Below are 26240 nucleotides of genomic sequence, written 5' to 3'. Positions count from 1 at the left end.
TTCAGCTTTGCATCACAGGAATAAATTATGTATTTAAACATGTTAAATAAAAAATCTGTTATTTCAAATTAGACTAATGTTTTAGCTGAGAGTGCTCAAAAAACCTTGAACTTTTCTCAACAGTTCCTCATTTAGTGTGTATATGTGTACTTACTGTAAGTAGGGCTTGAATTCATCCAATGTTATTTCAAATCCTTAGAACAACCAAATGAGACCCCAAGATAACACTATGTAGGATATTACACATGAATGAAGGATATTCCTGATTTTGGACAGGGATTAGTTTCAGTTGTGAGTGCACTTTACAGTTTTTAGTGTGTCCACATGACAAAAAAAATGGTGGTGACATTGACACTAAATGCTCAAATGAGTTTCATCATTGTTAAATGGTTGGGAAATGAACTCAAACACCCATGAGAGTAAAAAGGCTAGTGTTAATGATGAGGTTGAGAGATGGGAATTACAATTAATGATGCCTGAGGAGACATGCCTCTCTCTCTCTCTCTCTCTCTCTCTCTCTCTCTCTCTCTCTCTCTCTCTCTCTCTCTCTCTCTCTCTCTCGCTCTCTCTCTCTCTTTCTCTCTCTCTCTCTCTCTCTCTCTCTCTCTCTCGGACCTCCATTTCCTTCTAAGTGGTTTAATTACATTGAGTGCATTTATATGTACGGGAGATTGGGGTAAGCTGTGCCACTTTTACATACAATTTGTTGTCTACTAGGTGAAATGGTGAAATAAGAGGTAAAACTAGGGAGTCTGCAATCAGGAAAAGAAAAGAAAAACAAAAGTGGCACAACTTTGGGAAATTCGTGAACATAAATTTTAACATTTTTTAATTTAAATTTCTATTAATATATTTGTTATAGACCATTTTCACAGACTGTGATGTATTTCTGCAGTTATTCAAATTGTACATCTAAGAGTTTTTTTTTTTTTTTTTTTTAAGGTAATTTATAACACTATACTTTTGTGTAATATTGCCTTGGCATTAAATTACAGAAAACTGGTTAATGCTTTTGCTTAAGTTTTTCGAATACAAAAGCTGAGGGTTAGGTTAGGGTTAGGGTTAGGGTTAGGGTTAGACATCTTTCTCTTTTCTGATCAATCTTGTTTTATTGTACGTTTTCATAAACCTTTTCTACTTTTCTAAAATCTTGTATTTTTGGAGTGATTTTGGACCTCAACCACCCGAATGCAAAATGTGGATGGTTCTGCACAAATCGCCTAGGGCTAGGCTGTGAGATTATTGCTTTTTTTCGTTAACACATATTTTAGTAATCATCATAAATTATGTATCATTCAAAACGTAAACACTCATAATTCGTTCGGAGAAAACCATTTTTAAATTGGACATTGTAAACTGTTTTTGAGAACATTTTAGCTGGTTCATTTTTTGGGATATCAACTTTTCAAATATCAAATTTTGAGCACAACTTGATTAGATATTTTCCAAATTATTTTGTTAAAGATACATTTTGTATAAAACATGAGTTATTACCATTTACAATCAGATCTACATTCAAACAAAGAAGTGTGACTGTTAAAAGGTAATTCTGAATATTTGAATGTAGAATATATATTGGGTCCTTTCTTATATATATATATATATATATATATATATATATATATATATATATATATATATATATATATATATATATATATATATATATATATTTATATATCATGTGACAAACATAACCTTACCCACAGTTTGCTAGATTAAGTGTGACACATCTTACCCCAGCCTCCTCTACAAAAACTTTATAAAAAAAACATAACTATAAAAAAATCAGCTTGTTTTAAAAACCTTATTAGTAGTTTATATGCAAACAAGTAGCACGACAACACAACACCATGCTTACATGAGGTTTTTAAACCATTACATTTGTTATGTAAGTAAATTTACTCATTTATTTAGCCGCTGTGTTGTAACACCTTTGATGCTCCCACTCATAAATGACCAGCCTTTTAAAAATTGCTTGTTAATCTCTCGTTATGCTATATTATCGCAAAATATTGGAACACCCTAACAAGGTGGGGAAAAAATCCCAAAAAAGAACTAAAATTATCCCCAACATTTTGGGAAGTAGTTATAGCCTGTATGAGCAAAGTCAGTAAGTTTTAGTCCAATACGATAACATTAACTAACATTTTCGGAGAACAAAAAATCCTCTCCGGGTCAAAATGACCCCAACACAACATAAAGGTTCATTTGTTTTTCAACATCCTAAATAATGTGTTCTATTATTTTAAGGTTTTTTGGGTTTAAAACCCCCCAAAAAGCTTTAAAATGTTGCCAATGATTTCTGGAAGTGGTGCTCTAGATATATTTCCACTGCAGTATTGCATTAAGTGTCTAACGATATTTAGCTTGGTTGCATATCTTCTGATACATGTTAAAGCCTTCATTCTTCCTTCATGTTCTCCAGCTCACCTGTACAATGGAACGTTCCACAAGCACCTCCAGGACCTGTACATCCCTCTAGTGGTGCGCTACATTGACCTGATGGAGTCATCTATAGCTCAGTCCATTCACCGCGGCTTTGAACAGGAGACGTGGCAGTCTGTAAAGTAAGAACCTGTTTAACCCCACATCAATAAACAATTTAATCCATGAATAGAATACCGACTACAGTGGCGTATTTGGCTATTTCCAGCAAAGCAATTAACTTGTTCATGTTTCGGAGAATGAAAAGATGATTGGAGAGAGGGGAAAGAATGGAGCCTCCAAGATTGTCCTCCTCCTTTTCCATTAATTTTTTGTACTTTTCTGATTTACTTCAGTTTCCTGGTTATTCCCACCATATTTAATTTGATGTGAATGAAAACAAGGCTGTACTGTAGAGGTGCAGTCAACTCTGTATGTTGGGTCGTGATCATTCAGTTGACAGAACAATTTCCAGTGGAACTGCAGAAAACACTGGTTGTGAAAATTAGAGAAAATGATTAACTATGAGCGCTATAGAAATAAAGGTGACTTGACTTGACAAAAGACATTTAAGGGAAAAAAAATATATAATAATTTTAATCTTGGGTCTCTTAGACTCCAAGCTGAACATGACTCTTAAAGGTCCCATAGCATGGCATTTTTCTATTATTTTATAATGTTTCCTGAGGTGTACTTATATTGTTAGTATGACTTTTACATCATAAAATGTCATAATTTAGAAATAAAAGGCATTTTTTCTATACTGCTGTTTGCCCTGTGGCTGAATGCCCTGCTTCAAGAGGCGTGTCTGCTGTGAGACTTCAGTAAAAACGCCCACTGTTGTGATTGGCTGACATCTTTGCATTTTAAATGAGCGGTGGGGGCGTGGTTTAACGAGGTCTACGAGGCAGGAGCAGGCACGAGCTGCTGCTGCCAGAGAGACGGATGGACCTGAGTTCACTTCACATCAGTTCTCAGCATGTCTGAACTGTTGTAGTTACAGCATATACTTCAGGTTATTAGTCTATTTCTAGTCGGAGGGACTGTCACTCATGTCAGAAAGTTAGTAACTTTAGTAAATTATGGATCAGCGCTGACTGGAGACGCGAACCGTGAAGAACGATTCAGTCCGATTTGGTGAACTGATTCGGTTCACTAAAAAGAACTGGTTCAAAAGAAAGATCGTTCGCGAACCGGACATCACTAATGTACCAGAGACTGAGCTCAGCGATTGCTAACAAAGTTATTTATAGTAACTACTGAGTTATGAGAGCGCTGTCAGTCAGCGCGAGTTTATTGTGTTTGTATCTGAGAGTTCTGAATAAACACGAGTCCCAGTCACGCCGAGTCCGTCTTCATCATTATTACCAACTTTGTAACACATGCAAAGTACCATTACAGCTGTCGAGATGAACGAGTTAAAAGTAAGTGTTGATAATAGCATTATTTTTTTAAATAAAATAAAAGCGTCAGTGACGCGCGTTGAGTACACAGCGCAAACAAAGACACAACAGCAGTAATCGAATGTAATCCAGTTTATTGTGGGGCTAGGCTGGCTAGCCCGAATACCCTCACGCTTACCCCCCTTCTGCTTAATCTCACGCCGCGTTTGGCGCCTCCGCTGTGGGCCAGATGCAGTACTGGGGGTCGGGGATGTTGAAGGCCACCGGCCAGTGCAGCCCGAGCTTCGGCGTGTGTGAGGCCGATGTTGACCAGAAACTCATGACTGTATGCACATTTTAGAACCGATAGACGCGACGAGGACGTACAAAAACACTGACTCACAAGATAGAAAACACGAAAACACAGTTCTGTCGGGAGAGAGAGAAGCCGCATTGTGTGCACGAATAATAAATAATTTGCTACACATCAGAAATCACTGATCACAGATCAGAAGGAACTGAAAAAAGACTTCTGTTTTCATTTGTACATCCAAACACTGAGAAACTGCCAGCATTCACTCATTCACAACCCATGATCTCTTGAGCGTTTGCATGGGCGTGCCAGATTCTCTGGGCAGAGGAAAGGGAGGTAACCGCTCCTGTGTGGACGTCATAACAGGAGACTTCAGGATTGGCTCGTCTGGCCTGTCATTTTCTCAAAGGCAGAGAGAGACAGCCAGAACTCGGTTTTACACCGATCAACATTTCTATCCACTTGGGGACAATATTCAGGCTAGGGGAACTCATATTAATGTTGAAAAACCTCATAAAAAGAAAATTTCATGCCATGGGACCTTTAAGACAGTACAGCATTGAACAGATTGTATTTTTGATATTTTCACAACCACGTTTTCATTTACATCGAATTAAATATGCCGTCTTCTCCAACTAAGGTGAATTTCTTCCCTATCAATAAGCTGCTTCCCTCCATTCGGATGCAACAGAATGATCAGGCATCAGCTGTTTATTCTGCTCTTCATCTGATGAACTGTCTTATTGTTCGCCGCCTCTCAGTGCTTTCTGCTCTTTTACTCTCTGATCTCTGGCAGGACCATCACCAACAATCTGCCAAGCGTTCCTCTGCCCAGGGTTCCCAACCTGCCTCTTAACCTCCCTCAGATGCCCAGCTTCTCAGCCCCTTCCTGGATGGGGCCGCTGTGTGACAGCACGTGTGTATGGGCCAGCTGGGCGCCATCACTGCTTACTGTTCTTGACATATGCTTATTATAGCTGCAAAGAGGTCACATGACTAGTTAGAAGGAGGCCACAGCCCTTGAAAACACTGAAAATTATTGTGGCATATATATTTTAAATGCGGCCTAGTGGATGCTTCCAGTTGTTGGTTTGATAAAACTCAGTAATTGCTATAATAAGCATTTGTTATACATAAGTTATAACAAAAATGTATACACTTTAGCATAGTTAATTAGTATTTTAAGTACCCATAAAGCGTATCCTCCGTTGCATGACTACGTGAGTGTTATGATAGATCTTGTAGATTTGCTTTGTTTCTTGTCTGTCAGCTTGGGTTGGGAATCAAGAAGCTGTTTTTATTCAGAACAGGTTCCGTTATTTTTTTTTAAATACTTCTGTGTTTGTGTTTTTTGGTGCCATTCTCCAGAAACCGCTGAATACAGCACCACAGTATAAATCATTTTAGCTGAGTTGCGAGCCATTTCGCAAAACGATAAAAAAAAAAAATTGTGATTGTTCTTTTTAATGAATTGGCTAAAAACGTATGTTTAGTCTAACCAAGTTATTTGTTCGAATCAGTCTGCTGACTCACTTGAATCTTGACTTATTGAATCACTTGCATTTGAGACTTTTTACTTAAAGGATAGTTCACCAAAAACTCCAAAAATTCAAAACTCCAAAAATCAGTTACTCACACTCAAGCCATCCTAGGTGTATATGGCATTCTTCTTTCAGACGAATACAATCAGAGTTATTTAAAAAAAAATGTCCTGACTCTTCTAAGCTTTATAATAGCAGTGAATGGCAGCCCAAAATTTTAAGTCCAAAAAGGTGCATCCATCCATTATAAAAGTACTCCACACGGCTCCGGGGGGTTAATAAAGGCCTTTTGAAGTGAATCGATAGGTTTGTGTAAGAAAAATATCCATGTTTAACGCGTTATAAAGTAAAATATCTAGCTTGCGCCAGACCGCCTTCCGTATTCAACTTACGGAAAAAAGCTTAACTGGCACGGCGATGACGTTGGACGTAGCATAAGCGTTTTGAACTGCGTGAGGCGTTACACTTTCTTCATAAGTTTAATGTGGAAGGCGGTCCACCAGAAGCTAGATATTTGACTTTATAAAAGGTTTATATTTGTAATGCAACATTGCTTATGGTTCAGTTCTTTTTAATGAATCTGCTAAAAACGTATTATTTGTTTGATCCAACTACCGACTTGCTTGAATCTCAACTTACTGAATCGCTTGCAGTTGTTGATGATAGAATTACTACTTTTTCATTGTATTAAGTCCTTAATTCAATGAAAAAGAACTCATTTGTTGTGAGAAATAATATGGATTTTGTTTAGTATATAGTTAAGGCCAATTATATGCGGTTGGGCTTCTTCAAAAGTACAAACGAATCGTTAATGGAACTGTTAAGGAATCATTAAATGGAATCTGAATCCGAACCAAATGATTAAATTGCTTCCGATTCCCATCCCTGTTGCCATCAGAGTGTGATGATCCTGTTTGCGATGTGATTGCTTGAAAACGTTGGTGTGGTGTTGTTCATTTTAGTGCGTTTTGTGCCAAAGTGGCATATCATTTTTAGGTGGTATTGTGTTATTTATCGGCTAAATTTAACACACATATGTATTTAATTTACAGCGGACAAGGAATTAATTTGCCAGATATTTTGTGAGTACCAGAGATATCACATGTTTGTGTTTGGTGTGTGTTGTGCCTACATCCTGTTTCTTAGCATGAAAGTCAACAAATTCACAGAAACCTGTTCAAAAGATGATTCACATGGACGCCCGTGTCTCCATAAACATTCATTTTCTTCTTATAGTGAAGTGCCCAGGTATCATCGGTTCGATCGCGAGAGCATTTAATCCCGCTGTGAGCATGTGATGATAAACAGCAGCTCTATTTTCTCTCTGCCGTCGGGGGTTATCTGGGTAACACGAGAGTATAGTGACCTCATACACCGTTTCAAACACCAAAACCAGATTTATCCCAGAACAATTGGCTGCTCTCAAAACAAGATGTAATCAGCGTCGTTCTACAAAAGAACTTCTGACAGCTACGAGAGCCTAAATAACGTCGGAAAGTTAAATTGCATCCATCTCAATTAGCCTAAAGAGTGTGAACTGCAAAAGCACACCAGCTTTCAGGCCTGAAACAGTGTCTGTAGTGGGTGTAGTCCTGTGGGTGTCTGTCAGAGGGGACTCTGTGGTTAGCTGGTTGTTAGATTCGGCGAGAACTTTGTGTTCTCCCTCAGGGAGTCTCTTCAACAGGCGAGAAACTCGTCCATTTGTTCACCCTGCCTCTTTCCTCTGCTCGAGGCGGAGGCGCGGACCCCCGAGGGGGCCCTTACGGACCGTACCGCCGCTAATTAATCGAGTGGGAGCTTGTGCTCGCCCCTTTTAATTGCACAGTGGACTTTGCCAAACGATTTATTTTCCCGGACCGCCACTTGTGAAGGTAACAGTCTTTTAACAGCGAGCGGAACGAGTGGCCTTTTTTTGTCGCGTCACGCACTCGGGCGCTGCCTACGTGAGCCCAGACTGCGCGTTGCCGTGTTGACTGCGGTTGACACGGCGATGTAGCTCCATCTGTCTCGATCTCTTGAGCCCCTTCAAACCCAGCGGAGTCGGCACACAGCATCAGTGAAAATTGCTCTCAATCTCGACTCCCTGTAGCTTGTGGAAGAGCCACTCTTAGACCGACTGTCCTGTCTGAGCACTTCAGTCAGCTGGGTGCAAGACAACTTGACTTTTACTGAGTTAAGATTAGTTGTCTGACTGTGCTTTTTGAAATTTGGGGACGACTTAACTATTCATCGACAATGTAAGATGTTTTGACATTGGGGTCCTCAGTCTCTGAACCCTTTAATTCATTTACATTTAATTTACCAAGCATTTACAAATGAGAAATAGGATTCATCGCAGGGGTTACGTTAACGTGAGAAGTGCTATAATGAGGTGCAAGATAATTTTACCATTGAGGCCAAAACTTTGCTTTCACACAGTCTTTGGCCATTAAAATGGACTGAGGTGTGATTTGTGACTATTAATATCATTAATATATCAAATATTATTTATATATATACACACACACCGATCAGGCATAACATACCTTAATATTGTGTCGGTCCCCCTTTTGCTGCCAAAATAGCCCATTGCGGCAAGGACTCCACTAGACCCCTGAAGGTGTGCTGTGGTATCTGGCACCAAGATGTAAGCAGTTCTGTAAGTTGTGAGGTGGGGCCTTCATGGATCAGATTTGTTTGTTCAGCCCATCCCACAGATGCCCGATTTGATTGAGATCTGGGGAATTTGGAGGCCAAGTCGACACTTCAAACTCATTGTTGTGCTCCTCAAACCATTCCTGAACCATTTTTGCTTTGTGGCAGGGCGCATTATCCTGCCCCAAATGGGCCACAGCCACCAGGGAATACTGGGTGTACATGGTCTGCAACAATGCTTAGGTAGGTGGTACGTGTCAAAGTAACATCCACATGGATGGCAGGACCCAAGGTTTCTCAGCAGAACATTGTCCAAAGCCTCACACTGCCTCCGGCTTGCCTTCTTCCCAAAGTGCATCCTGGTGCCATGTGCTCCCTAGGTAAGCGACACACACGCACCCGGCCATCCACGTGATGTAAAAGAAAACGTGGTTCACCAGACCAGGCCACCTTCTTTCATTGCTCTGTGGTCCAGTTCTGATACTCACGTGCTTTCGGCAATGGACAGGGGTCAGTTTGGCCTGTCATGACCCTGTCGCTGGTTTACCACTGTTCCTTCTTTGGACCACTTTTGAAAGATACTGACCACTGCAGACAGTTTTTCAAGATTCTCTGATCCAGTCGTCTAACCATCACAAATTGGCCCTTGTCAAACTCTCTCAAATCTTTATGCTTGCCCATTTTTCCTGCTTCTAACACATCAACTTTGAGGACAAATTGTTCACTTGCTGCCTAATATATCTCATCCACTAACAGGTGCTGTGATGAAGAGATAATGGTCATAATGTTATGCCTGAACGGTGTGTTTGTGTATATAAAATAAAAAAAAATTATAATATTTGTATTATTGTCCGTGAAGAAAATTAGCTGTTATTATAATAATAAAATGATATTCTATTAATTTTAATATTAATATTTATATTGTTTTATTTGAATTTTTTCATATAATTTTCCAATAAAGAACATTCAAATAAATAAAAATTCTCAAACCCCTGAAACAAAGCAAATGTGACTAACTATATACTTTTTCTGCATGGCGTTGTGTAATCTTTTGGGTAACACTTTATAATAACTTTAATAAGATTTACAAACATTATGTTAAATAATGCAGTAAATTATTAGTTCAAATAGTTAGAAATGCCACAAAACTGTGATAGATCAAATAGTTACATGGACATCAAGTACTGATGAGTTTTGCATGACATAATGTCTGTTAACAAATTTGTTTTATTATTATAAAGCGTCTTTTGTGTACTCTGGCCTTGGCGTTCATGCTTTAGTTGTACATGTTTTACAGTTTGTCATTTCTCCTTTTTTGATTTGTAATGTATTTGCATTGAAAAAAATGATGTAAAGTCGAAATGTCTAACTTTAGGATCAAGCTTGCGCTGACATGTCTCGGTTTCTGTCTTCCTCAGTAACGGCTCGGCCACATCAGAAGATCTATTCTGGAAGCTGGATGCTCTTCAGATGTTCGTGATGGACCTGCACTGGCCAGAGCCGGAGTTCGCCAAACATCTGGAGCAGAGGCTCAAACTGATGGCTAGTGATATGATGGAGGCCTGCGTCAAAAGGTCAGTTATCTAAGAACGAATACACGGCTGTCCTTTTACAGCCAGGAGCTTCACTTCTGATTTCTTTGCCATCTCTGATATCTAGGACCAAAGCTGCCTTTGACTCCAAAATGCAGAAGTCGAGCAAGTCCACCGATTTCCGCGTTCCCTTGTCTGTGTGCACAATGTTTAATGTTCTCATGGACGCCAAGAAGCAGTGCTCCAAGCTCTGTGTTCTCGACCAAGGTCAAGAGGTACGTAGTACTGTAGATGTTTTATGAACACCATAAGTCTCGTAAAAACATCTGGTCTCTCTTCTGACAGCAAGATTAAGAACATTAAATTACGTTACACTAATCAATCGTTTAAATAGCTGTCAAACTGGCAAAGATCCATCAGTTTCTCTTTTTATACATCAAACTTGATTTTCATGTGAACTAGCACAGGTGTTATTGGTTGGTGTGAAGTGTTTTGTCCTTCCTTTCTGTGGGCGATATTATCCTTCTCTTCTTCTGCCTAGAGATAAGTCTCAACCACTAGTCCTTATGCTCTGGAGGCCTTGAACAAATCACAACCTAACTCCCACAGACCCTTCGGCACCCAGAACTGTCATTTTGATTTAAAAAAAGACAGTTCATTATACCGGCTTCTCGCTTGCATGACAATTACGATTATACTTGATCTAGATCTTTAGTTTTCTTTTCTCTTTGTGTACAATTAACATAGCTGTTCTTTAAAGATGTAGTATTCTTCAAATACTTTATCCCAGCGTAATGTGCACAAACTACTATTAGTAAGCTATTCAGAGACCACCTAAAGTGAATTGACTCAAGTAAACTTGGAGAGCGAAAGATGTTCAGATTGTCTTTGAAAGCTCTCAGTTGGATAATTTTGATTCAGAGTAGAGTTTGGAATCACTTATGCTGTGTTCACACTAGAGACAAATCCAAATTGGTTTTTAAATGCAAACTGGAAAAATGAGTGTACTCAGAGACAATTATATATGATATTTGACATTTTATATGACGTTACATGCACCACATACTGAATGATGAAGGAAACAAATTAAAATTGAGACCACTGAGATTTCAAACTGCTTATTCAATTTGAGAATGTGCTTTGTATTGTGTTTGTTGTGTGTGCTGTTCAGCCTACTAATAATGAAACGGAATTGATTCAGATTAAAATTTGCTATGAATAAACTTTACATTTGTGTTTTTGGACTTTTGTAGTTTACATTTAAAGGGTTAGTTCACCCAAAAATTATAATAATGTAATTTATTACTCACCCTCATGCCGTTCCACACCCGTAAGACCTCCGTTCATCTTCAGAACACAAATTAAGATATTTTTGATGAAATCTGAAGGCTCAGTGAGGCCTGCATAGGGAGCAAAGCAATTTATACTCTCAAGATCCATTCATGTACTAAAAACATATTTAAATCAGTCCATGTGAGTACAGTGGTTCAATATTAATATTATAAAGCAACGAGAATATTTTTTGTGCGCCAAAAAAACCCGAAATAGCGACTTATATAGTGATGGCCGATTTCAAAACACTGCTTCATGAAGCTTCGGAGTGTATCGAATCAGTGAGTCAAATCATGATTCGGATCGCGTGTCAAACCGCCAAACTGCTGAAACCACTGAATCGACTCGCTGATTCGATACGCTCCGAAGCTTCATGAAGCAGTGTTTTGAAATCGGTCATCACTATACAAGTCGTTATTTAGGTTTTTTTGACACACCAAAAATATTCTTGTCGCTTTATAATATTAATATTGAACCACTGTACTCACATGAACTGATTTAAATATGTTTTTAGTAACTCCCTACTTGCTCCCTATGTAGGCCTCACTTAGCCTTCGGATTTCAACAAAAATATCTTAATTTGTGTTCCGAAGATGAACGGAGGTCTTACGGGTTTGGAACGGCATGAGGGTGAGTAATAAATTACATTATTTTCATTTTTGGGTGAACTAACCCTTTAAGTCAAGCAATAGGTTTAGACTTTAGGTTTCGTTTTGCTTCCATAATTAGCGATTTAGACATTAAAGGCACAATATGTAATTTTCGCAGCTTATTCAAAACAAAGGCGTAGCTTGATGACGCATTGATTTGGTGGAATCATGGGAGTTGTTGTCTTTACCTCTACAGCCAGTGTAAAAGAATGCTATGGGAATTTATTAACATTACTGTAGTATGAAGCAGGGTGGGGCTGAACGAGGCCGCTGGAGCGATTGCTAATGAGAGACAAGCGCGACACATGGCTCGAGAGTGTATGTGGGGTAATGCAGCGCTGTTTTATCATATTAGATACATTATTTGAGTGTGTTGAAAGTTATGTTATAATGTTACTCTGTGGGTTCGCTCGGCGGCTACTATGAGACACTTGTTGCACACTGCAAGGCATGGAAAACATGGTACTCGCGGTAAATCAAGAAAACAAGATTTAAACAATAAGACTAACTGTGTTGAGCTATATAACAATTACTAGTTTTCTGTCGATGAATGTATCCAAACAGATGCTCACCTGTCTAATAAAACACAAAATATTAAAGCGTCTTTGGTGTTTCCATGGTTTCTGCAAAATAAAGCCGGAAAACAAGGGTAAAAATGGCTTATTTCTCTGGATTTAAACATTGCCATTTTTGGGATAAGTACACAAGTCAACAAAATAAATAACCTTGTTCTAGTGCTTTTTTTGTGTGGATATTTTAATCCAAAAATCGTACATATTGTGCCTTTAAAGTGGCAGTTTGATTGTTTTTTTTCTTCTTTAATAAATGACTGTAAATCTCACTTCATAGTCTTCCTTCTGAAATAAGCAAGTTTGTTAGATTTGTGTGTTGTGTTTGTTTATTACCTAGTTTAATTTGACCTAATTAATCATACTTAAGATGAGTTTTATGTATCTGATTGCTGTCTGTAAACCAGCTCTGAGATTAGTTTTCATTCTTTTATCTTTTTGTTCATTGTCTTTTTTTCACTCATCCCTGCATGTCCTGCACGTTATTGCATGAACCCAAGGTTGACCAACAGTGGGTAAGTGTACACTCCACCCGCCTCGATGTGTGCAGTTCACATTTTAATGAGATATTTCACCCAAAAAATAAAAATCTTGTGATCATTTACTCACCTTCATGTCATTCCAAACCTGTATGACTTTCTTTCTTCTCTGGAACACAAAAGAAGCTATTTTTTGAAGAACGATGGGAATCAAATAATGTTGACTTCAATTGTATGGACAGAAAACACTGAGGCATTTTCAAAATATCACAAATTAGTGGAATCTCTTGTTAACACACTAGTGTTGTTTTCATTTAACCAAATCAGTTACTGCTTCAAATAATTGTGATCACTGCCATATTTCTTTCTGTTCTTTATATTAGTGCACATTTAGATGTACGAGCTTCTGGAATAGAAGGAAACTATTTGTAGTTGAGATCCTGCTTGTGAAGTCGATACTACTCTTTCCAGTCCTAACAAAAAAATAAATAAATAAAACAGGTAACTAACTTTACGGAAGAAAATATGAATGTTCTCCTACATTGACACCTGAAGTATGTGGCCTTGCGCGGCGAGATAGTCGAGAAACTGCCACTTTTATTTACACTTCTTAGTATTGGGTTAAAAAGGTATTTCTCAACTGATTTTCCTTCACGCGGAATTGAATTTAATGGCCAACAGTGAGTGTCGGCGTGTTTGTGAAAGACTTTATTTAAAAACAAAGAAAAGATTATTTTACCCGAGTTTGCCTGCCGCTTTATTTCGAAAGACAAGGTTATGCTTTATAAGCCGCCATCTCGCTGAAGTGACTCTGAAGTGGATGGCTACCAGATAAATGTTTTCAAATGAAATTATTGTTCTTTTGGTTTTCACACACGGCAAAGACCTCCCTATTTAATCTGCGATAATGCAAAAAAGAGCCCTCGCTGTTTAGCCGGATAAAAAGCAAACATGGAAGTGTTAATTGAGGTAAAAAGTCCTCGAGATTCTCCTATAATGCCATTTATGAAAAAACTGCCATTTTGCGTGCAGGAAAAAAAAAGGTGAAAAGAAAATTAGAGCTGCTGACAGTGACCTCTTAGCACCCTCAATTTGTCACCGATCTGCGCGCATTGTTGATTGAAATTTTTAATTTGGGTGTCCTTTAGATTCGCCGTGAATGGCCATTGTTGGCGGAGATGAACTCCTGCTTGCCGTGCATGCAGCAAAGGCATCTATTCAACACCCACATGGATGCGCTCTCTCTCTCTCACACACACACACCCCCTGAGCCCTCGCTTTCTCCTTCCTCCGCTCTTTTTTTCCACAAAATAGGTGAATAAGACTTATCAGAAATGAAATGGCGGATTAATTGAATGTAGTGTGAGCCTTTGGTCGCCGCAGCTGGACGGGTTCTTTAGAAAAACACAAGGCTGCCCTAATTGTGGCCCACACAAAAAGTATCCTTCAAATTCCTTTGCCCTAAACGAGAGCAGGAATGCCATTCATTGGCATAATGGGCCTAATAGCTGCTTAACTCAGCCCTATTGCACAGAGAGGATTTTTCTCTCGCCCGAAATATGTCTTTGTGAGCGTGTTGTTCTTTTAGGATGCCTCGCGATCCGCTTAGCGTCGTATTTGTTGATGTTTCTCCTCCCCGTCCCCCTCTTGTGTCCTACAGCAGCAGTACCACTCGAAAATCGATGTCCTGATCGATGAGGCCTTTAAGGAAATGATCTCCTCCTTGGTCTCAAAGGTACTCCCATCAGGCTTTGTCTCGGCCTCTTTTGAGCCGCCACATTTCATAACATTGAGATTTGGCTTTTGCCCATTCTTTTCAGCCGGCCTTCACTGTGACTCAACACATAGCTTTCCGGTGAAACGTTATCTGGCGTTTTCTGCTTTCCACCCCGTTGTACCTTTTCAGCGAATGTTACTTTGTCCCAAATTGTTAATTGTTGCTCGTGCTAAAGGTGTTTGTGCCTGTCACGCAAACATTGACTTGCTTTCACAGTTTGCAGCTGTTTTGGATGGGGTGTTGTCCAAACTCTCACGATATGACGAGGGAACATTCTTCTCCTCCATCCTGTCTTTCACGGTGAGTATTTTCATGTTTATCACACCCCTTTTCCGGGATCTCATTTCGCACTGAAGCCAAAGATTTTAAGCAGGTACTTTTTTTTTTAAGGTAAAAGCGGCAGCCAAATATGTGGACGTCCCAGTAAGTGTCATTTTGGACGTATGAATGGTAACTGTGCGCATGATGCCCTGTGTGAATATTTTCGTGCATGCTGCTCTGCATTTGTGTATGTGTGTTTTATTATTTACTTAGGGAAACAGATTCTCTATTCAGCTTTGCCAAGCATTTCCATCTTGCCTTGTTTTTAATATTTAAAAAAGGCTTAATGCGTATTATTTCATCATTACTTAACACAATTACATATTTTTTTTTATCATTTGCGACTCATGGCCAAATGAATGCGGGATTTGGAGTGTCTTTCAGAGCTGGCTGAGCAAGACTAATTAGCAACCCCATTGGCTTAAAATCAGTCTCACGATCTGCCACAGTGTTGACAATGGGCCGTCACAAGCAGAGAAAGATGCTAATGAATCACCAGGAACCAAGACTGTTCAGAGCGCAGACCGTGAGCAAGCAGAAAGAAACTAACACGGGTTGAGGGAAAGACTGAGTAATCACATGACCCCCTGAACCGAGACAACAGTATTACCGAAGGGCTTTCTGAATAAAAACATGAACAACTTCTCATTCCAGTTAGTTTCCTGTGACGGCAAAGCTGAATTTTCAGCACCATTTCTCCAGTCTTCAGTGTAGATAAAACATTTTTTATTATTATCGGTGCTGAAAACAGTTGTGCTGCTTAATATTTTTGAGAAAACCATGATATATTTATATTATAACAACTTTTGATCAATTTAATACATCCTTGCTAAATAAAAGAATACATTTCTTTCTAAAAAAAAAAAAACGTTTACTGACCCAAACTACAGTAGATGATGATATACAGTGGCGCACTTAAAAATGTATAAATGTCATTTAATTTGATGATAATTCAAGTTTTTTTTTGTGCCTCTTTTAGCAAGATTTACAGTCAAACCTTCAACATTTAAGGTTTTTCAGACACTTTCAGACAAATGTATTCAGACACCTTCAACATTTTCTCACATTATCACAGTTTATTTGCTATAGTTTAGAAAATGGTTCAAAATATGATAAGAACTCAGTTAAACTGTGTCAGAACAAATTCATCTTGATAATGTCAGATAACTTTAATAGAAAGGTATAATTTAACCATGTAATTTTGCTGTCATATTTCAGTGCACAATTAGATAATACCAATTGTGGTCAACCAATTACCAAGCAATGCTTCATTTTGTTCAGTCTGTGGTGTAAAAGGTCGCATTAGTAATGAAAGAAGTAACACGTAAGCAAAACATGGTCAGGTCAAAGTGTCTGAATAATTTTGGTCCCAAATCTATTATCAATTTTACTAGTAGTCACTGTATGATGAATATTTGGGTATAATATGACACTGTTTACTTTATTTTGCTATCCACACTTAACATAAATAAACTATAGTGTCCTGCCCCCTCTAGTAAAAAATGATATCTGGTGTCTGAATAATTTTTGGTTTGACTGTATACCTGTAAACAATTTCCCCCACTTTTTCTGTTCTGATTTTACAGGGGAAATCTGAGGAATGAAAATTAAACATTGTAAAGTGTTCAGCTGTGCCGAGAGCACTCACTTTTATTGGCAGATGAAAGATTTATCAAAGTAGCCAAAATATTTAATATGCAAACACACAAGGGCCGGGAATGTTTGGATTTCCACAGAATTGGAACACCCGTCATTAACAGATTTTCCGCAGAATTCTGTAAATGCCGATTCCATGTGGGCCAACGTTTAATCAAAAAGTGATTTTAGTGGATGTATGAAATCAGATCCCCTCGAATACACACAGGTGTCCTAGAAGAGTAACCACAGGTGTAGAGAATTACATGATCCACTAACATTTGATGATCTGGTGTCCAAATACGTTTTGACTTCATTTTGAACAGTTTATGTATTGCTTTATCAGTTATTTAAAAACTAATATATTTTACTTCAAAATCATGCTTGTGATATATTTCTTTTAAAAAATGTTTTTGATATTTTATCTAATGCCGTAACATTCATAGATATTTAAGTGACAAGTGTCTAAATACGTTTTGATTTTAAACAGGCCATCTTTTGTTTTATCATAAAAATTTTAAAAATGGCAACACTTTATTTTAAGGTTCAATTCTCATTATTTCTTATTAGCATGCATATTACTAGGATATTGGCGGTTTATTAGTACTTATAAAGCACATATTAATGCTTTATTCTGCATGACCATATTCTACATCCCTCAATCCTACCCAATACCTAACAACTGCCTTACTAAATATTAATAAGCAGTAAATTAGGAGTTTATTGAGAAAAAAACATACATATTTTACTTCAAACACGTGGTTGTACGGTTTCTTTAAAAAAAAAAATCTTAAAGACTTAAGTGTATAAATACATTTAGTCTTAATTTTGAAGCTTTGCCTGTTTTATCTTTTGTAACTTAACTTAAGTATTTTATTTCAAATGATGCTTGCTCTCTCTCTCTCTCTCTCTCTCTCTCTCTCTCTCTCTCTCTCTCTCTCTCTCTCTCTCTCTCTCTATATATATATATATATATATATATATATATATATATATATATATATATATATATATATATATACACATATACATATACATACAGGGTTCGTATAAGGTGCTTAAAGTGCTTGAAGTACTTGAAATTGACTTTTTGAGATTTAAGTCCTGGAAAATTCTTTTTTAAAAAATCCTTAAAAAAATAATAAAGATATTGTTTGATAAGTGCGACCTCTGATTGTAGTCCTTCAAAACCAAATAATAGTGCTTGAAAAGTCCTTGAAAGTCCTGGAATAATGCCTAAATACTTTTTGTAAAAACAGTTTGATAACACTTATAACACTTTACTTAAAGCCTTTATATATAATGCATTATAAAGGAATTCATAATGGACGTTATAATGCATTATATATTTTCATAACCAAAGTTAAAATGGATTATATTATTTGCAGATTCCTTGTTACATCTAAAATTGGCTGTTTGTCATGTAATTTAATGCATTATACTTTCTATAGGTGTAAATTATTATAATGTATTGTAACTGTGGTTATAATTATTTATGAGACAATACGATGCATTATAATGTGCATTACAAGGCATAATTAATAAATTATTAATAGTTTTATAATACATTATGGCTTGGTTACACAGACAGGGCTTAGATTAAGCCAGGATTAGCCCTTAGTTCAATTAAGTAGCTTTTATAAATATTACTGGTGTGCATCTTGAGACAAAACAATGGCACTGACATATTTTAAGATGTCTGAGTGCAAGTTGATTTCAGTTAAAATAGCTCAAACATGCATTTAGTCTGGGGCTAGACTTAAACTTAAAGGCTTTAAGTAAAGTTTTACCAACAGTTTACCTATTGTTTTTTCATTTGATGTTTCAAATGATTAGTGTATATATATATTTATTGATATGACATTAATACATTTTTAGGCGTGACTTAAGTGTCCAAATAATTTTTGGGGCCACTGTACAAAGCAAACAGATAGAAAAGTGATTCAAACCCCACCGCTCCATCTGAGCTCTTGGTTTTGGCTCCCCGAGGTGTGCAGCGGGCGAACACCCCATCTCCCCCTCAAATTATAACATAACCTCCACCTTGCGCTTTTGTGCAGAAGAAACGCTGCTCCATGTAAAGCCCTTTTCACAGCTCCCGCTGAAGCCGGAGAGGGAGGGAAGAACCTGGCTGTGGTCTGGCCTTTGGCACTGAACATTTCTGGGCTCTTGTCACGAAAGGTTAAGCTCCTCTGCTCCTTTGTGAAGGCTGCCATTCAAGCGCCGGGGCTTTCTGGCGAGACGCCCTCCCGATAGCGCTCTGTTAACACACTCGTTCGCACATTCACACCCACGCTAACACGCACGGCTCGAATCTGCGTCCGCATTAGCGCTACCACAACAAAGTATTTACTCAAAACTTGCACAAACGCACTTCACACGCTCTCTATCGCGCGCGCACACACACACGCGCTCTCACACACCTGCACCTGGACAGTGAATGAGGCAGTGGCAGGAAGCCAGGCAAGCAGTTGTGTGTAATTACTGCGCATTTCGTCTCTCCTTCCCTTTCTCCTCTGTTTCCCCATCCACGCCATTTATCCGCTCAGCTTAACCAGTCATTAACCTGGCCTTAATCGCACCATCCCACACCTCTCCATTTATTCTTTCACACACGGCCCACACCCAACCGTCGTGGCATTGTCTGGCCTGACGGATCGGCCTGTCCCTCGGTCCTCCGGTTGGATTTCGTGCGAGAAGATCGTGTTTGTGCGCTTATCGGCCCATCGCGGGCTTTGTCGTCCTGTCAGAAAGATGGAAGGAAGAGCATCGGGTTAAAAAGACCCCGTTTTGCTTCCACCTAAGTGCCTTTTGTGGGGCCACAGGTGACTACCATGATACGTCAGCGATTATACGCTTGGTTCTACACAGGAAGTGGCAGTTTTCTTCCCTCCACTGTAATATAATATAAATGTCTGTGAAGACCTCTGAAGCCCTCTTACTCAACATGATATGAAGCCCTCTTGAGATCCCAGTCGTATTTGATCCAGTTCATATCGCTGGATATCAGCCAACTGTGGATGCGGTCAGGAGGCTATATTGTCCAGTGAGTGTTGCTGTCCGGCGTTGGGAGTAGCTAACTATAATTTGTGGCGCCACTACGTAACTTATTTAAATAGTGTGACCGTTTGCTGTTTTCAAAATATGGCAGCTTTTCCGGGAACAAGCTTGTTTTTACAAGCTACACGTGCAACTTTACAGCCGAGTGATATGATAGTCAGGTGTTCGGGTAATATATTTTTTTGTGAATCGATTCAAAAGAGATTGAAACCTTCATTTGAGTCCCTGCACAAAAGTCCATTCACTGCATTTGCCGTTTAGTTTTGTTGCAAAATGGATAAATTATCAGTTTTCGACTTCTTAAATGGGTACTTTCTAGTACATTTTTTTAATGGGTGCTTGTCTAGTTATGATTTATTATTAGTTATTGTACATTTATGTTCAATTTAGTTGAAAAGCAGTAAAATTGTGAAATGTTTAAAATAACCGTTTTCTATTTTAAAATGTAATTTATTCTTGTGATGCAAAGCTGAAATTTAGCATCATTACTCCAGTCTTCAGTGTCACATGATCCTTCAGAAATCATTCTAATATGATGATTTGCCGCTTAAGAAACATTTCTTAGTATTATCAATATTGAAAACAGGTACAAATAGGTACTAAAACCTATTCAACACACTGGTACTGTAACATCATTGGACCTTCATTCTGTCATATGATCAACACACAAACTCACAGGAAGAGAGGCCTGACCAGAACAGGAGGTTAATGTTCAGGTGTCTCTTTGCACTCTAATAAAAATGGGGGGTTTCCAGCGTTCAAGCCCTCGAGCTACATCAACCCTTGAGTCATGGGAGGGAAATGTGTCACAGCAATTAGACCGTAGCACTATTAGGACATTTTTGTCCTGTTTTAACAGCCTCAGTGTGAATAGAACGTTTTTCCACAGGTAAAAGGATTGCTTTTAACAGGGTACAAGTGTCATGGGTGCTTTTTGCTACTTTTTTTTTGTAAGCGTTATATTTTCTTAAAGCATTTTCTCATAAATATCCTTCAGCAGGCAAAGATGGTGGTGGCTTTCAATGTGTTGGTATTCGTGTTTGATCTTGGTGTTGCTCATCCTGTCATACAAAGAAAATAATGGCTGAATTAAAGGCGTACTAAGTCATTTTTGTTCATTTCACTGTACGACTGTCCTAAGACTTTCTACTAAGACAACTGCTGTGAATGCAGCATCATATAAAAGCAAAGAATTTAGTTATCCAATGCCATTGCAGAAAAAAACAGCTTGTACTCATTGTACTCACAGCTTGGAGGCATGTTCACAAAACACCGGTCACGAATTAAGTCTAAAATGAGAATTTTTAAAGAGAAATGTCGGAGGAATTCGATATAAGAGACGAGAAGCTTGTTGCCCAGCCCTATTTGTTTGAACCGCGAGAGAAGTCAAAGCTTACGCTACTCCTAGATCCAACATCATACATCGCGCTAGGGGTTACTCTTTTGGCAACTTGCATATAGGCTGTCTGCCAGGAGCTAGTTGTTTTAGTTTATAAAGTTTTAAATATGGATATTTTTCTTACAAAAACACATTGATTCACTTCAGAAGGCCTTTATTAACCCCCCGGAGCTGTGTGAAGTACTTTTATTATGGATGGATGCACTTTTTTGGGCTGCCATTCACTGCCATTATAAAGCTTGGAAGAGCAATTATATTTTTTAATATAACTCCGATTGTGTTCGTTTGAAAGAAGACCGATATAATCACCTATGATGGCTTGAGGGTGAGTAAGGCAAGATTTTTGGCTGAACTATCCCTTTAAATCATAAAACTTAAAGTAATTAAGGAGCTGACACAAATAAACACAATACACATACTCAAACAGGGTGCATTAAGAAATAAGGTATTTGTCAAAGTGAAAAGAATAACCTGGCCATGTGATCACAAAATGGGCGCCACCATGAGGGGGGATAAAACCGCTTTTACTTGGCCACTGATGATCTGACTGATGTTTTAAACATTTATCAAAAATATTATACATTTCTTTAGTTCTAAAACATTCCACTTAGTGCACCTTTATGAAAGTTCGAATGACTCAAAATGAATCATCAGCATGTTTTCTGGTCAAATTTGCTTTGCATCAACAAAACTCAAATGAAGACCCAGAATTAATGCATCTGATGAGCATATTGACATAGGATCTGTCACTCTCAACAGAAACCTGGAACGGATCTAGCAGATACCTACATCACCTTCGTACGGCAGAACCAGGACATCCTGCGAGACCGCGTGAATGACGAGGTGTACACAGAGAAAATCTTTGACGTAAGTTCCTAAGAACACATTCCAAACAAGATTCTGTTTCACCCGCTGCATTAGACAGTTTAAAGAGCAACGCAAATCTAGCAGAAATGCTTCAACCTCATTTTTGTAGGTGTGACGCTGCATGTGAATGAATGTTCCAACATCTATTCCTTTTTCAATCTGTCTCAGTTCTTTTCCAACCGCGTTCCTGCCGCATCTTCTCAGCAGTGGGTATTGTAAAGCCGAGGCAGAGGGAGGTGAGAAGGGGTGGGGAAAGTTTTTGTTGCAAGAGGCAATGAGGCCTCACCAAGAGCACTCATCAGCCCACTGTGACCACTTCCAGTGCCTGAGCACTCACCCAGGGCTCCTGTTGACCCGTTTACTCTCAAACAACATCGAGAGAGTGATAGAAGGCGCAAACGTGTACCTCTCGCTCCTTAATTTTGTTTAGAACACACTGCTCATCCTTCCGAGCCGCTTTCAGAGGCGCCAGATCTATAGAAAGACACAAACACTCGAGAGAACGCAGCCACAACACTCCCGCCCCGATAAATCCCGAGCAGATTGCCTTCGAAAACTTGCTATTCCGAACCAGATTGGAGAGATGCAGTGTTTGATGTCTTCTCTTGATTTATTAGACCTTTGCCGAGGCCGCCGATGGAGACAGGCGGGAGGGATGGAGGTGCCCTGCACACCAGCACCCACTAATGTGTGTCACACGCGCACAGTCATGCACCAAGAGTGAGCCGAGAGAAGGGTCGGCGTGTGTCACCACAGAAACTTCCTCATCAGGCAGCCTGTGTGTGTGCTGCATCTCCAAACATCAAGACTTACCAATCCGTCAGTCTGTTTCAAAACATTTCATCTAATTCGAATCTCAGAACGGCTAAAAGTTCAGCCGTGAATATATTTTAACGCTGCTTCTTAAGGACGAGCCGCTGTACATCAGGCCGCCAATTGTTGTGCTGCGGTGACGCCGGAGGAAATGGGAAAATCAGTCGCCGCATGCCCTTGCAGTCTGCGGTCGGTTTGTCCGGGGCGTTAAATCACTGTGATTAGCGGAGCGATGAGGTTTGCACGGCGAGGGGCCGCAGCCCTCAGCCTGGTCACAGGTGCGGAGGTGCCTCCCTAATGAACCAGACAAGTGGACACTTAAACATGTGATTACTGACACACGGGACGGAGATTCGTCTGATATGAAGAAATGCGTCACCATTCTATCACCTCCAGCAATTAGGGCACAGTCATCTGTTTCCCAACTAGCCTAAGTGCTTCAATTAAGTGACTTCTCATCTTTCCATTTTGCCCATTTTCCGTTAACGGCAGGAGCGGACTTTGCTGATTACTTTTGCGCTGTTTGGATTCATTTACGCGCCGGTCACAAATTTGAAAGCGTTAAAGTAAAGCCTGACCGTAAATTACATAGGGGATACATGGGAAGCTAAATGAAAACGGGCCTTAGTGATATGTTTCACAAACAAACATGATGCCGTGGTCTTGCTTGTGCGTGTATTCAAAAGAATGCGTAAAATCATATTCTGAGCTCCAAGGCAAGTCTTTTTAACTTATTGTCGATGCGAGCTAATGATTTGTGAAATGAAATTAGTGGGCTGAATACCAACACGAGCCGGAGTCAGAGGGTCCTCGCGTAAAAGCGGTTCACGTCGGATCGCCGTTGATTAAAGGACCTGCTTGTTTCGTAGAAAAGTCTGGCCTTCTGAACCGCTAATTATATGAGGTGTCCTCACGTAAAGTAAAACGTGAACTAAAGGTGTTTTGAAAGTAAAGGTGAACCCTTCACACGCGGATTCAAGTGTTAGCCCTGTAATTAGCTGGTTTGGTATCTTTAGGTTGTTTTTAAGTGCGAACGTGACCTCATGATACTTGGGGCACGAGAAGATACTTGCAGGAAGTTCAGTAATGAGCAAAGAATAAATGACTCTTAATGAATTTTAAACGCTGAATAGGTAGGTTCCTTGCATGGCCTTTGCTTAAAAGGCTGTATGATTTTACCTGAAGCTCGAGGTGTGATAAAAATTATTTTTGAGGACCGCAAAATTTGGTCTATAGATGTGAAATTTTCAAGGCTCAATCAAGCGAGAAAAAACACGCATAAAGGGAACTTTTGACATTTAACCAAAAGCAGCTTTTCTTTCACGCCTTTCTTTTTATTTGCGCAAAGGGCTGAGGGGTTTTTTTGGCATCGCATTTATGTCTCCCTTCAAGGTTTATCTCTCTCTTTCTCACATGCACAGCAATGGTACAACTCTTTCATGAAGGCGGCGTGCGTGTGGCTGACGGACAGACTGGACCAGCAACTGCATGTTTACCAACTCAAAACTCTCATCAAGATTGTCAAGGTAAAAGAAGTTTTTGTTGACGCTAATTGACCATGACACGAGTGCCGTTCCAGGCGAATCCTGATGTACGCGTTTCATTGTTCTCCTTGCTTTGTCTCTTCATTTTTATCAGAAGTCGTACCGTGACTTCAGGCTGCAGGGCGTGCTGGACGGCACACTCAACAACAAAAGCTACGAGACCGTTTACAACCGGCTCACTATCGAGGAAGCCACGGCAGCCGTGTCGGCTGCGGACGGCCTGCAGGGCATCACCATGAGGGACAGCGATGAAGAGGAGGGTTAACGTCCCACCTATGTGGATGGTCATAAACTCTATACGAAGAGGTCGGATTCCAGCTCTCCTGATTGGAGCTCACGCTTCATGCTCCCTAGCCAGTGCTACACTGCCCTCTTGTCTAAGCCGATGTCACCATGCTTGTGTAAAACTCTCATTGGCCACTTACAGACAGCTAAAGTGTCTCTGTCGTTCTGTATTTGATGTGCAGTGATGCAGCGGCTCATGCACGGCAAGCTCCAATAGCACAAAGGACCAGCCGATGATTTGTAAGTGTATCATAGACACGGTGTACCGAAGTGAAAGCTAGAAATACAGAGCGCGAGGGAAGTAGTGTCTGCTTATGTGCTTTTTTTTTTCTCTTCGCATCAGCTTGGGATCCTCAGGCCAAAGCTCCAAATATATGGTGGATGAAATGCTAGTTGTTCACTGTTTATTGCAATGGAGTCTCGATAGCTATGAGTTCACATTCAGATTTGTCTGTAGAAATAAACCGTTGAGTGTGTCATGTATAGTATGCTGTCAATGTCCAACTATGTTTCAGATGAACGAAAATGGCACTGGGTTTTAACAAGAGCTGTATATTTCTATTGTCTTTGTGCACCTGAGATTGCCCAGGTGTCTTAAGTGTTACAATTAAAGTGTTTTTAATGTCACTTTTCTGGTCTTTTTTTAATGTGACGCACATGAAGGCTGAGTAGCCTATAAATAAAAGCGTTTAACAAGGGATGATTAAAACCTGATTAAGCGACATTATTATGTGCATTTTTAAAGGACATTTAAAAAAAAAAAAAAAACATTAATATCCTTTTATACACATTTAAATGTTTATCATACTCAAAAACGTTAAATACAGACTGTAGTTTGTTTATTAGCCAAAGAATAAGCAGCACTGTTAAAATATGTATTCATATCTAGAATGTGTTCTCCCTACATGTTCAACATTTTTATTATATTTTAGATTTCGTTTCGGTCACTAATAAAAATGATGGCAGTTGTTGGTCTCGATATGAAACCCACTCAGTGTGTGCATTTTTCTGCATGTTCTTTTCATTATCCCTTTAAATGGCCTTCATCTTTATTGTGCATCGTATTAAACAAACACATCTAAAAGAAATGGAATTCTATTCATAGAAACACATTGCTGGAATTACTATACAATAGCGTCATGTCCATTATTTCTAGACGTTTTACACTAAATAAGACGAATAATAACATAATAGGAAAAGGTTCAAATCGTTTTAAATGATAAATGAACAAAATGAAACGACAAATAAAATATGAAAATGCTGTTAAAGGTAGGCCTATAACATGAGACAAAAAAATAAAACTGTTCATGTTTAAAAATCATTTTTTAGATATCATTTCGATACAGCCATCCAGTCTACCAGAGACCTTAAAGAAAAAAAATAAAGGTTAAAAAATATCTTAAGGCTTCAGTGTCAGAAAAATAAATCGCGATTGTGAGATAACAGCTGTCATCGATTCATATTGCTTTCAACGAAATTGCAGCGAAAATATTCGTGGGAAATTAAAGGCACGGTTCTTATGTATCAAGTCATTAAATATTAAAACTCTCAAAATGTGCTAGTTATTTCTCATATTCAGAATAGGCTACTGCGTGATTTCGCGTATCTTTATATTTAATTAAAAAAAAAACATGACAAGCTTTTAACACGAATATTAAGATGTAAAAAGAAACAAATAGC

At 38.9% G+C, this 26240-nt stretch overlaps 1 protein-coding gene across 6 annotated transcripts in view; it reads left to right on the top strand.

The window, feature by feature from the left end:
• cadps2 (Ca++-dependent secretion activator 2) overlaps nt 1-25187 on the top strand; it is a 202499-nt gene extending 177312 nt beyond the window's left edge. The window contains exons 19-30 of one of the 6 annotated variants that reach the window (XM_079809205.1): nt 2429-2570; nt 4919-5038; nt 6716-6745; nt 9716-9871; nt 9957-10104; nt 12881-12895; nt 14520-14594; nt 14853-14936; nt 15027-15059; nt 21811-21918; nt 24153-24257; nt 24370-25187. In XM_079809205.1, the coding sequence (XP_079665331.1) occupies nt 2429-2570; nt 4919-5038; nt 6716-6745; nt 9716-9871; nt 9957-10104; nt 12881-12895; nt 14520-14594; nt 14853-14936; nt 15027-15059; nt 21811-21918; nt 24153-24257; nt 24370-24540 (1187 nt within the window). In that variant the 3' untranslated portion in view covers nt 24541-25187. Of the gene's footprint in view, nt 1-2428; nt 2571-4918; nt 5039-6715; nt 6746-9715; nt 9872-9956; nt 10112-12880; nt 12896-14519; nt 14595-14852; nt 14937-15026; nt 15060-21810; nt 21919-24152; nt 24258-24369 lie in introns of all 6 variants that reach the window. The other 5 variants (XM_079809206.1, XM_079809207.1, XR_013815961.1 and 2 more) reach the window with 5 other exon arrangements.
• The last annotated feature ends 1053 nt before the right edge of the window (nt 25188-26240 follow it).

The sequence above is a fragment of the Gobio gobio genome (genome assembly GCF_949357685.1).
Source record: "Gobio gobio genome assembly, chromosome: 25".
NCBI lineage: Eukaryota > Metazoa > Chordata > Actinopteri > Cypriniformes > Gobionidae > Gobio > Gobio gobio.
The sequence above is the reverse complement of the archived record's forward strand: the minus strand, read 5'-3'. Positions and strand labels throughout refer to the sequence as shown.